The sequence below is a fragment of the Natator depressus genome, chromosome 4 (assembly GCF_965152275.1).
Source record: "Natator depressus isolate rNatDep1 chromosome 4, rNatDep2.hap1, whole genome shotgun sequence".
Taxonomy (NCBI): Eukaryota; Metazoa; Chordata; order Testudines; family Cheloniidae; genus Natator; species Natator depressus.
This window is the reverse complement of record NC_134237.1, coordinates 56,191,438-56,205,244: the sequence shown is the minus strand read 5'-3', so window position 1 is coordinate 56,205,244 and position 13,807 is coordinate 56,191,438. Positions and strand designations below refer to the sequence as shown.

At 40.5% G+C, this 13,807-nt stretch overlaps 1 protein-coding gene across 2 annotated transcripts in view; it reads right to left on the bottom strand.

The window, feature by feature from the left end:
• The window catches only part of ARHGAP10 (Rho GTPase activating protein 10), a 250,288-nt gene that overhangs the window by 50,266 nt on the left and 186,215 nt on the right, over nucleotides 1–13,807 (bottom strand). For both annotated transcript variants that reach the window (XM_074950969.1, XM_074950968.1), the window contains exon 19: nucleotides 8,362–8,512. In XM_074950969.1, the coding sequence (XP_074807070.1) occupies nucleotides 8,362–8,512 (151 nt within the window). The remainder of the gene's footprint in view (nucleotides 1–8,361; nucleotides 8,513–13,807) is intronic.

The following is a 13,807-nucleotide window of genomic DNA, read 5'->3' as shown; positions in this document are numbered from 1 at the left end:
GCCTGCGCCAGGTAGACATGGGCCGCAGAAAGAGCTCATGCACTCAATACAGGCTCCCCAACTGACAAACTGAGACCATATCACCTTGTTAACCAATTTTCTTTTGCTATTTAGTATTAAAAAAAAAAATACTTTCCTGCCTTCATTTAGAAGGAAGCACAAGCATTAGCAGTAATTGAACAAGCTAACATTGCTACAAAAACACAGGGCTGGTCTTCACTATGGGGAGATCAACGCTACAGGGATCAATTTAGTGGGTCTAGTGAAGACCCGCCAAATTGATGGCAGAGCACTCTCTGGTCGACCGCAGTACTCCACCTCTCTGAGAAGAGTAAGGGAAATTGACTGGAGAGCATCTCCTGTCCACAGAGTGCAGTGAAGACACTGGGGTAAGTCGACCTAAGCTATGTTGACTCCAGCTACGTTATTCATGTAGCTACAGCAGCATAACTTAGGTCGACTTACCCTGGTTGTGAAAACAAGCCCAACATGCCTCACAATGGTTTCCCGTATCTCCCCTCCTTTTCAGTATATAGGGGACTGCTGGAAAGGTTAATGAGGAGGCCTATGTTGAAGTGTTTTCAACATGCTAATTACACTCAGCTCTGTTTCCATTTTGTCTGAATTAGAGGGTGCGGAGAAGAGAACGGCCATTCTGGGTCAGACCAGTGGTCCCTCTAGCCCAGTATCTTGTGTTCCAACAGTAGCCAATACCAGGTGCTTCAGAGGGAGTGAACAGAGCAGCCAATCATTGAGTTATCCAACCCCTGCCATCCTGGCAGTCAGAGGTTTAGGGACACCCAGAGCGTGGGGGTTGCATCCCTGACTGTCTTAGCTAAAAGCCATCAATGGGCCTATCCCTCATGAACTTATCTAATTCTTTACTGAACCCACTTATACTTTTGGCCTTCACAACATCCCCTGGCAATGAGTTCCACAGATTGACTGTGCACTGCGTGAAGAAGTACTTCCTTGTATTTGTTTTAAACCTGTTATCTATTAATTTCATTGGGTGACTCCTGGTTCTTGTGTCACGTGAAGGGTTAAATAACACTTCCTTATTTAGTTTCTCCACATCATTTATGATTTTTATAGATCTCTATCATATCCCCTCTTAGTTGTCTCTTTTCTAGCTAAACCGTACCAGTCTTTTTAATCTCTCCTCATATGGAAGCTGCTCCAGATCCTTAATTATTTTTGTTGCCTTGCTCCATAATTTCCCCCCAATTCTAGTGTATCTTTTTTTAGGGGGACCAGAAATGCTCACAGTATACAATGTGTGTGCATGCCATGGATTTATATAGTGGTATTATGATATTTTCTGTCTTATCTAGCCCTTTCTAATGATTCCTAAGATTCTGTTAGCTTTTAGACTTCAGCTGCATATTGAGCAGATGTTTTCAGAGAACTATCTACAATGACTCCAAGATCTATTCCTTGAATGGCAATAGCTAAAGAGGAGTCTGTCTCAGTGAATAGTAGCTCATTGAGAATGTATGAGAGGGTCACGGCTGTGGCTCAATCCACAGAAGACTGAGGTAACATTGATAGGTTAAGGAAAGCAACTATAGGATATGGCAAAGTTTGTACTGGCCCCTGTAACTGAAGGTGCGTGTTTGTCATGTGTGATCACAATTTCGGCATCTTGCTAGTTTCTAGCTGATAACATAAGGCAGCCAGGACCAAGACCTCCACCTCCATATGATCAGGAGGTTGATGTTCTGTTCTTACACGCAAGGACCACCCTATCATCATCCATGCCTTGGAGATTAGACTATTGTAATGCACTTTTCAAGGAGCTAAACATTAAATCTATTCAGTAACTGAACATTTTGTAGAAGACAACTGCCCACTTCCTAAGAGTGTATCCCAAGTGTTACACATCTTGCATGACATTTTTGCCTGTATGTTACTGCTCACACCGTCTCACAGGACAGCTGAATTCTCTTCTATCTGCTGGGCTCCAGCCAGGCAGCAGGGTAGTGGCTACAGTTTCAACTCCTAACCACCAGGTCCCCACCATAGCACCTTCTGATCAGGCACCCGCTCTGCTATTCTACCCCGCTGTTGGTTCCTAGCCAGAAAGGAGCAGTTGTAGTTGGAATTACGGAAGGAGGTAGTCTGTCTGTCTCAGCTTTCCACTGTCAGGGGGAAATGAAAAGCCTAAAAGAGAAGCCAGGAGCTGTCTCGGAAGGACAGGATCTAATGGGGAAAAGGAGGGGAAGAAGGTAATGGGAGAACAGGAACAGAATTTGGAAGACTGAAAGAGGAGCAGGAGCAAAACAGGGGAAGGCTCCCTTAACTCTCCCATCAACCCCTTATATCCAGACTCTCTCTAGACTTTTCTCACTCACACTGAACACCACCAAAAAGAGAGACAAAAACATCCCATTAAAAGAAATGCTCTCTCATTCACTCCAGTATTATTCCTCATTAATAGGACTTGAGCCTATTGCTTCAGCTGTTTATTCTGCAAGCATCCTTGCATGCCTGAGTAAGGAATATTATCTTTTGAATGGAGGTTGGATAGTGCACAGCTGGCATGAAGCAAGGGTACATGTCAGTCGCTTCCATGCCTGGGATTAATGGCTTTTAGTACGCCAAATTGGCCTGCTTACAGTATTATGTGCTCTTGCATGTCTATGTGCAGAAGGTGGAGCATTACAGAGATAGAGGAATATTGCAGGAGATCTGACTTTTAATGATGCTCTTTCTTCAGGAAAGATTGACCCTATTTCCTAGGCTCACTGGTCCTCTTATTCCCCTCATTATTTTATTATTTTCATTCTAGTCATGTCCCCTTTTTGATTTTTATTTTTGAATATTCCTACAAGTTCTGTTTTGCATACTGAAAGTGAGAGAGCACTTTGCCTATATTTGGGAAATAAAAATGTGCATGAAAAGAGACTCTGTATGTGGCATTGGATACTTCATGGTGTGGGGAACTTACATCTGACAGTTACACAAACACTTCTACCAGCAGAGCCAGAAATGGAGATGATTCAGGGCCACATTCCATACTCCACATGCTTGTAGCTTTTGGCTTCTCCAGTCCTAAAGGCCACCATGATTATTACAATTCTCAGGCTACAGATAATTCCCTACCTCCATTTTTAATAATTTTCACAAGGCTCTTATTTTTATTTGTTGGAGGGGGCACTGGGTTAATAGATTTTCCCCATTTTACCTCTGAGAGCATTTTTCTGTGGACTGTAAAATGCAAAAATAAATAAATTTAGGAAGGAACAACATTTTAATTGTCTCTTGGATGAAATACAAACAGAGCTTTCTTCTGAGAAACTTTGTTGACTGTCCATGTAAAAACTGAGGACCCCATGGCACTTTTTGGAAAAAAGAAGGGGCGTCTCCCTCAATAGAATAGGTTCTAATTTCCAGGGCTATCCATCTACTTCGTTCGTAAGGCTAGTACAACACACAAATCTCAAGAGTCATTGCACAACCAATACAAAACTCTCCATAATGTTCTGTGGGATAGTATATGGAAGATGCTATTTTGAAAAAAAATATCTCGTTCAGAGGGCAGTCAAACTCTGAACTCATCACAATATCATTTTCGGGCAAATCTGGTACAAATATTCTGCAGTGAAAACTGGAGGATCAGGCCATATCTCAAAGTACTTCTCAGTCCCCCATTAAGCGGTGTTCTACTTGAAATACTCACAGGATGGAATACTTCAACATGTAGCTTTCATAATTTCCTTACCACGGAAAAACTCAAAAAAAAAGACCAACAAAAAATATTTCCGTTGTGATTTGGTTTGCCTTTCTGGCAACAAGTTGGTAAAATATAATACTTGAATTGTTTGCAAACAGGTTTAATATCACCTAATTACCTGTGAAAGGAAAATCCATGTGCTATCAGACCCCACTGCAGCTAATTACTTGAAGACAAAATAAAGATTTTAATCAATGTGTTTTTCAACCTGTTACGACTATCAATATTTACTTCAGTTACAGTCCTATGTCTGGGTAGTTGCTGCAAACATTTTGGGTGCACTCAAGAATCCTTGTGACTTGAGAGTGCTTTTGAAAAAGAAAAACTGGCCTAGATCTTGTGCTTTCAATCCACTGAGTGGACTCTGCAGCCTGTTGACTCCCTGGAGCAGCTGATAGTTAAAGGCTTGTTTCCTCTTTCCGAATGATTTCCTGGTTTGCATAACAATTCTAAGCGAAACATGCTCAAGAAATTTTCCAGCACAGAGACAGTTTTACTTGGTGTCAAACATACTGCTGAGAGTTCAGAGTTTTAATGCATTATTTTGTTAATAAGAAATATATATATATTTTTTTATATATATATATATATATATGCGCGTGCGCGCGCACACACACACACTAATTTTAAGGTACATTTTTCTATAAATATATAAAAACTAGCTGCTCTCTTTAAACAACAAGGTTGTGACAAATCGATCAAATTCAGAAAATAAAAAATATTGGCCAATGCTCTATGCTTAACTCATGCCATTGTGAATTTGAAAAAAAGGTGTGTGGGGGGGGAGAAATGGTTTAATGTTTAATTTCCTGTTACAACACACACACACACACACACGATATAAAATCTTCCAAGAGCAGTTATAAAACATGTATTTGTTAGCCAAGAAACTAGGAAAATATGGAATAAAGCCCAACCTAACTTCTGCTCCCCCTCCGTTCCCCACAGAATGAAGTAACTGAAAGCTTGTAAGAACATATTTAGAGCTATTCAAGTCTAACCAGTGACTAGATAATTAATGAGGCTGTAATACATATTATGTTTCCCATCCACCAAAATGATCCTTCAGGTAATGACATAGTTGGGCTAAACATTCTGTGTTACTGTATGTATTGTACCCAATGTCAAATAATTAGGATATTGGCTACTGACAAAAGTTCCTCAGAAAACTGAACAGCTAAATTCAAATGAAAAGAAAAGTCAGTGTTAATACGCAACACTGTACAGAGAAGCCACCTATCATACAGCCAGTTCCTAAGAGCAAGGTGCTGAGAGTCCTGAGTGAGTACCACTGATTTCAACATGCATGCAGTACATTAAGGGGGGAATTTTTCAAAGGCACAAAAGGAAGTTAGACACCCAAGTCCTACTTACACAAAGTACAGGGTTGCCAACTTTTTAATGGCACAAAACTGAACATCCCTTCCCCACCCCTTCCCGAGGCCTCACCCCTTCTCCAAGGCCCCGCTCCCACTCGCTCCATCCCCCCCTCCCTCTGATGCTCACTCTCCCCCACCATCGCTCAGACTCCCAATGGGAACTGCGGGGGCGGCACCCGTGGGCGCGAGGGCAGCGCGCGGAGCCTCCCTGGCTGCCCATGCTGTTGGATCATATTAAAGAAGTTCTGTATTAAAATCACAAATGAGTTTGATTCCCCATAGTTTAAGTTCCAGGGTATTACTAATTAAGAGGTCTCTTGGTTTTCGGTACTGTTTCTCTCCCTCTATGTGTGAAACTTGCAAGCTGCTAATTGCGTTAGTACATTCTAAGACAGAGTCTGTTCTCAAAGCAATTCACAGAGAGAGAGACTCAAAGCAATACTCTAACAACAGAAACAGCACCCAGAGACTCCCCGCCCTTTTGTTGTATTAACAATTGTGATTAAAATAGAGATAGAGGATGTATGTGGATGGATGCTTGGTGTGGATAATAACTGAATGATCAGGGAGGTGCCAGCCTAAGAATCCAGGGTCCATCGGCTGAAGAAGGCGTCAAGTGGGAATAACCAGAGGACCCCCGGAGGGCAGACTGGAATCCACCCAACAGCCTCAAGAATGGGAGAACCAAAGAACAAGATAACTTCTGGCAGCACAAAGCCGTCAGGAATGTGCTATCTGCTGATTGATTCAGCAACAGCATGATGAAGCAATTCCCATAGACTGGCATAGGAAGAAACTCCTATAAAAATGGACTCTAGAAAGTGAGAACTTTGGGGGTCTGATTCTGCAAACCAACTTCCAGAAGCATCAGATGAGCGTCTCACAAGGCCCTGCTCCCTCCTCATGTCCAGGCCACCTGGCCAGTGGCTTGGCATGAACAACTCTAAGGCTGGTAACTATGATAACAACCTTGCAGAACCTGTGTGTGTGTGTGTGTGTGTGTATGAATGAATGTGTAAATAAATATGAGATTGAATGGAACGTTATAGCTATAACTAACTGCTTACTATGATTCTTTCTGTATTCACAATAAATGTGGGATTTTGCCTTTTCCTCTTTAATAAGATCCTGCTGGTTTTTAATTTATTGGTATAACAATGCATCTAAGGGCCGCAAGGACCTGGTGGCCGCTTCTGGGAGCCACGCAGAGCTAGCGCAGGTAGGGAGTCTGCCTGAGCCCTGGGCCCCTGCTGCGCCGCTGATCGAACTTTTAACGGCCTAGTCAGCGGAGCTGACCGGAGCTGCCAGGGTCCCTTTTCAAACGGGTGTTCCAATTGAATACCGGACACCTGGCAACCCTAACTAAGTAGGAGTTAGGTACCTAATTATTCTTTCAGGCTTTAAAAAATGTCCCCCAAACACATTTTAGGATCATCTGACAAAGCCCTACATCACAGTATCGTGACATCTGAGTCACGACAACACAGAACCCATCCCCATCCACTGTGATGGCATATTACTAGGTTATCATGCTGCATCAAATCATTACCACAACACAACCCACAGGCCTCAAAAGGGATCACAGCAAGCACTGAATTACCAAGTTACACATAGCAATATTCAAGTTCTAAAATGTCAGCCTTTTTCTTATTTCAAAACACCCAAATCAGGAGGGAATATGGGCTGTTTCTTTAGCTAAATGGCAAGGTTAGACAATCTGCCGCGCCTTGTATTTAGCTCACACTCTAGTTATCTTTCCCAGGTCTGAGGAAGAGCTCTGTGAAGCTCGGAAGCTTCTCTCTTCCACCAACAGAAGATGGTCCAATAAAAGACATCACCTCACCCACCTTATCTCTCTCAGATTATCATTATTTTGTTACCTATACCACTGTTTTAAGGGCCTAATCCTGTTCCCAATGAAGTCAACAAGAAAACTCCCATCAATTGCACTAGGATCAGGATCAGCTCCTTAATGTGAGGTGCTGCCACTGTGTGGTGGGAATTCATGGGTCTAAACAGAGTTTGCATTCAAAATGGTGGCAGTGGCAGCCTCAAACATGCTCAGCCACCATTCAAGTTGTGTAAAAATATTTAAATTGAAGATTAATTTATAATTGGAGAAACTGTTTACAATGTCTTTTAGTTTGTCAGCATATTCTTCAGTCAGCAATATATTAACCTTGTCTAGTATATGCCTCTAGTTTCATACGTCTTTAAAAAAAAAAGAAAGAAGAAAGAAGCAGAGCTTCCCCATCTCACCAATGAACTGAAAAGTACTGCAACACGCTGAGTCTCTTGCGGACATTTCTCAGAGCCAGCTGTCTGATACAGTTGTGCTGAGCTTGTTTATTAAACTTGCATGTACAGCTATAGAAAGCATCTCTGCTTTTTCACTACCAAATTCACCAAAGCAGGAAGGCAATGTAATGACAGTGTATCGATAAGTCTCATACTAGTACATAAACTTCAAGTCTTAATTTTCTTCACTTTAATGTTAACTGGGCTTTGTGTCTTGATCTCATGCTTCTTCATGTGGAGGAATAATTAACTAACTACATTGAGAGAGAGGGGAAGGGACTAGAGTGGAGCAGGCTGCAATACAACTGAGCACTGACTTGCCTTTTTAGAACTGCACATGCCACCAAACCAGAAGATTTCAAGAAACAGGCCAGGTTTTGAGCTAAATGCCAGGACATGCAGGATACCGTATATACCATATTGCACTATATGATATTGCTGCACACTGCATGTCCAGCAAGATTTCTTGCTTCTCGGCAGCACAGAGCAGGATGCAAGTATTTACTGCCACTGAACAGCAAGGTATTAAAGAATCAAGTACAGTAGCAGTATTCTGCAGTTCACTGAGAGACCTGAGCCTTTAATCCAGATGAATTTAACATTAGAGTGCATTAGCTCTTCTCATAAAAGATTTGCTTTAATTTTAGTTCCCTCTCCATTTATCTTATGGTTGCATAATCTTCAGTAGAGGTCATACAGATCTCCCCAAAGAAATGGGAACTGCCTTTTTTTTTTAAAGGGTGGGGAAGGGAGGAGGTAGGAATGGGACTTTAGGCAATTATACCCCAGTTTCAAATATGTACAAGAATATTCCCTACTCCTTTCCATGTCTCAAATGACAAAAAGAAAAAAAACAGAAATGTGAAATGGAAAATTACTGTAGACTCACACAAGATATACAGAAACACCCATCTGCTGCCAAGATAGACAATATAATTAAAATCTTACCATCATCAAGCTCAAGACAGAGATTATATACAGCCAGAGGCCGCTTATTACGCTGCCCTTGTCTTCTTGATTGCCTTGGTGGGACATTTGGAGGAGAAATTGACATAGAGATTGGCTCAGGGAAAGTGGCATCAGGCAGGGTTCTGAAAATCTGCAATCAAGAACACAAGAGGTATTAATTATTTACCATGAACAGCAACCTGTGCAATGCAACTATAAACCATTATCAAACAACATTTGTTCTGGATTTCATTCAAAGCAGAGAGGAGCCAAAAATCCATTCCTTCAAGTTTTGGGAGTGTGTCATGGGTCCTTAATGAGTGCTTTTTAAATAAATACATACATACAAAATAAAAATAAGCAAAAGCACTGTCTACACATTAACCAGACAGCAAATCAGTTAATCCAAAGAATAAATATGTGCAGCCATGCTTGCCAGCTAGGGGAAAACAATGAATTAACTCTACGAACCACTAACCAGAAAAGTAAATTTCCACAATTTCACTTAGGGCCTGTAATTTTGCCAGAATACCCATATTAATTTTCAAAATTTACGACAGTCATATTATCATATTAACCCCTAAAAAAACAGCATGCTCTTGGAGGGAGTGTGTGTGGTGGAGTTGCTGTGAGGGTGGAAGGAGAAGCATATTGTATAGAACCTTTTCAATTAGCCACTAAATAATGAGTCATGAGGCGTACTTTTACAAACCATGATGATACCCACAAAGACACACACAAGAGATTACATTTCCTTTAGTCATTTTATTTTTTGATTCATTACCTCTAGAACATCAATATCCAACATAAAGCATCATATCATTTCTCTCTGGGTAAAGCAGCAATGCACATATGTTCAAGTTTCCGGCATTTTTTACTAGTCCATGATGCTGATTTACTTATAAAAGCTGATCAATATGCCTATATAGCATTTAATAGCAGCCCTTTACATTTGATCATGGCAAATTCATGTGAGCACGTTAGCATACTATAGATTTCTCTGAAGACAACAGCTATGAGAGAGTAAATATGCACATACCTTTACAAAAATGAAGTATTGTGTTTCCATTACACCATACAGCAGCACAGCATAATGATATAACAAGAAACAACATAGTTAAATAGTGTACGGTGTTTCTGTGTCCTGGAGTTATACAGAGACAAACATTTTGTATATTACCGCAAGAGGTTATAAAGAGGGAGTTTGTAATAAGCCTTCAGAGAAAAAAAACTTTTACAAAGCAGAAATTTAAGAAGTTGTAAACAAAGAGACTCCCAGGTACACATTTCTGGATTATTACAACATGCCCCAGGTGTGCATAAGGCATGAGGCTAAAAGCCAAGTGACTAAACACTTGAGAAGTGCAGTGGTCACTCAGATAAACCACTCAGAGCACCATGTTGTTTGAATTAAAAGAAACGCTTACATGGCATCTTTGCTGGCCTGGTTACCGAGTATCGCATGTATATGAATTAGATTGTACAAAAAGGATCTTCAAGGCAAGAGCCCATATTTACACTGACTTCTCTCTGGGATCAATTTAGGTTTATCTACTGCCAAGGAGAGGTGGCTGCAATGGTGCAAAATGGTCAGAACCACCCTTCTGACTTGGAAGGGAGCATAGGGCATCCAAGGGAAAGCAATGTTGGAAACACTGTCTGACTTCTCTGAGATGCAACATGACATAATTTAAACCTCCCCATGCCAGCTTTAGAGAATCTGTCTCTTCTTTTACATACATATACATACATATTGACTGTCTGAGAGAATAAAAACACTGCATACAATTGCAATTACAGCTCTATAAATGCACAAAATAATTTACATGTAGAAAAGAAAACTATCCATGTATTCCCTCTATACATTGTTCCTTGCGTAGATGCACTATAACTCGTGGAGCCACTCACAAAGTTCTAACTGTGCTCAGAGTTCTAAAGCCATTTCTTAAAACATGATGCAATGCATAATATAATAAAATATAATGTGTGCACACAAGGCATTTGGCTAATAGTACCATACTGCCCTCTTATGTGTAAATACAACAAAGCTGAATTCAATAAGATTATGGATAAATATTTGCTTCTGAAAAATTAAAGAGAATGCTTCTAATGCCATTATTTCCATGGGTTGATTGTTACATTTGTGCTCTCTGGTAAACAGTAAGCCACCTAGAAATTTTTTAAAGGATTCAGTGTCTTACATACTACATTACGTTCCACCAGTGCATGTTTGTTTAGCCCTATCTACACCTCTCAGTTCAAAATTGATGCCCTAGGTGTGAAGAGAAGGCCTTCTCTAGGAGTACTGCAAGAGATCAACTTGCCTGTATGTATTAGGTTGACTTTGCAAGAGCTGTACTAAATTTCCTTGGTTCTCTATTTTGATCCTCCACAAATATTTCAGTATGTCCCTGTAAAATTACTGGACTAAGAAACCAAATAAGTCAAAAAAGCAAAACAAAAACTATAAGCAAACTATTTAAAAAAAACCCCATTCAATGAAACACTGAGCTAAACACATGCAGTATGTTAATGAAGTGGATACAGGAAGTGAACCCATCCATAACTACAGCTGTAATTAGCAGCATAATGGAAAAAATTTGTTTTAGAACTGGGGAAGCGGAGCAACACATGAAGTGGTCACATTGTGACTCTCTGCTGCAAACTGTCATGTTGTGATCTCCATCAATACCGTTTACTAAACAACTGCCCCTGACACGTGCATGCGCACACAAAATAAACAAGACAGATACCAACTCAAGTCTTGTTCTTTCCTTCTAGGATCCCTGAAAAGCTCAATTTCATCCTCTGGCTGGAATCAGCAATACTAAATGTTAACTCCTTCATGAAGGTGTCATCATCTTCCTTATGGCATAGGAAAGTGCTATAAATAACATGCTTTAAAATTACTTAGCTAGTGAAGTGGCAAAATTATGCACTGCTGCTTCATAATGGCATCATGCAACTTAAGTAACCATCTCAAGCAAATCTGGTCTCACTTATGAAGGCATACAGTTGGGTATCAAGCCACAACCCTGTCTCTTCCTTCATCCACCTCCCCAAGCTGCTCAGGCCAGGTCGGATGGGAGGTTTTATTTCTGGGGTATGGAAGGTCAATAGGGAACGTTTCCAGAAATGGTGTATTTTTAATCTAGGGAACACAAATTACTTCTAGAGAGCTCTTGGACAGCACAATTCAGCTTGTACCCCCTACACTCAGGAATTACAGCATGAGTACAAGTAACACAATTTCAATGTTTCTATGGTCTTATGCAATATGGTGTTTTCTGCCAAATTTCATAGTCACCTCCATCCTCACTGCTGAGGAAGAGGGCTTTAGAAATTTCCAGAAGTTCTCCAATCTACCTAAACAAAGCTAGTTGGATAGAGAGTGGAAAAATTCAAACTCCTGACCATCAGCAACATATCACTCATAGCAATTCACACTTAACCATGGGCCCAATCCTCCAGACACTGCTGTGCTCTGTGCTTTTTGGTGTGAATAGTTCTGCAGGACTCTATTTGTCAAAAGTCACAGCATTAAGTTTTGCAGTATCAGGCTCTCTCTCTCTCTTATATATATGCTAAAATGTTACTGTATGTATGTTAGGGACTACTTAGTATAAGATCAGCACAAAACTAAGTTCTGTCATAATGTACTGCACTAGAACATGTGTTTTGGGGTCCATCTTTCCTCTTTTCACGTAGGCCAACTAGTCAAGCTTTTTTTTAGTCGTTTCCTCTTTTTATTAGACAAATGTGATATATAATGTAGCCCTTCATAACTAGATCTGTCTTTTCTACAATAGCAATCTGTCTCTGCAGGCCAAAGTTGCAGCTCACACCACACTTTCTCAGAGTCAGTGTTTGCGAAACAAGCAGAAGGGCCAAACTCTACCATCGAAGGTGCACATGTGGCTGCACTGACATCCCTTTTCTCACTTTCCCCAAGTTCCTGTAACTGACTTCACCTTTCCTTGTATGCAGTGTTGGTGTAGCCATGTCGGTCCCAGGATATTAGAGAGACAAGGTTGGTCAGGTAATATCTTACATTGGTGATAGCTCTGTGTGGCACGAAAGCTTGTCTCTCTCACCAACAGAAGTTGGTCCAAGATATTACTTCACCTTTCCAAAACAGAGATTCTTGTCATCGTGTCTTAACTGATACTTGGCTGCTGCCTAGATACACTAATTTTAAGATCTATTGGGAATTAGAATAAAGTTTGGTATAGCTAAACTGCGAGAAAAGGGGGTGTGTTAAATTAAATTCACCTTTGTTTTTATCAATCATTTAGATATCACTGTAATGCGAAATGCTTTCTAGGCAACACCAGGTCCCTGCCCTGAAAAGCTTACACTCTAAAGTAGGTAATATATAGACAGAAGATGTGGTGCATCAAGACACGAGTGATAGGTGAAGTTTAGCATGTATGATCAGTTGTACTGTGTGGTATTTTACAAACATTTCTTTGAGGCTTTGACTCGAAAGACAGTGTGGAGGCATAACTGATCAGGTCTCCGAGGGTATCCTAGGTTCATTGAGTCACATGCAGTCTGGATACATGGTACAGCTACTATAAATATATCTAACAGAATGGAATCCCATTCCACCAAGCCACCAACATTAAAGTAGAGCTAGGATAACATTACTTCATAAAAATCATTATCCCCCTGTTACTCCACAGGAGTCTCCCTTCAAATGAAAGGTAATTGCTCACATGGATTCCAGAAGTAATGACAGCCCAGAGATTAGTTTGTACGTACACAATTACAAGGGTGAAATATAGCCACTAAATTTTATCCCTACTAGTTTTAGTAGGGATAAAAACTTATTGCACAAACTTCAAGAGCATAGGGAGATTACAGTTACATGATGTGATGTATACATGTGAGGCTGTGGCCAAACAGTGCTGGATTTACAGTAGAATACCAACACACTGCAACTTAGTTCTCACTATTGTTAGCATCACTCATCAACTACTGTCATTTTATCAGCATTAAACCAGTCTGTGCCAGACACTGAAGCTACTAATATATATGATTTACACAGGTATGTACCCAATCTGTCTGTCTACCAAGACTCCGAGCACCAATACAATTATATCAGGCAACAATCAAAAACTACTCTCAGCTCCTCCTCCTTAATATACTGATAAGGTATGAGAGAAAATTTTACTTTTAAGAGGTTGTTTTAATTTGCTTTTAATGTAGGGATTATTTACATACTCATCTTGTGGCTGGGTCAGTCTTCAGGACTACTGTAGAAAAGCTATATGAAAGAGATGTGCCTCTTTGGTGGGCTTTTTAAATACTGGGATGCTTGACTGATTTCTTTCTGTTCTGTAGATCAGAAAGGGTACATTACTGAACTAAACAAACCACTAACCATCTTGGATACATACCACAACTAACAAGTCAGTCTTGATAACTACAGTGCTAAGACCGT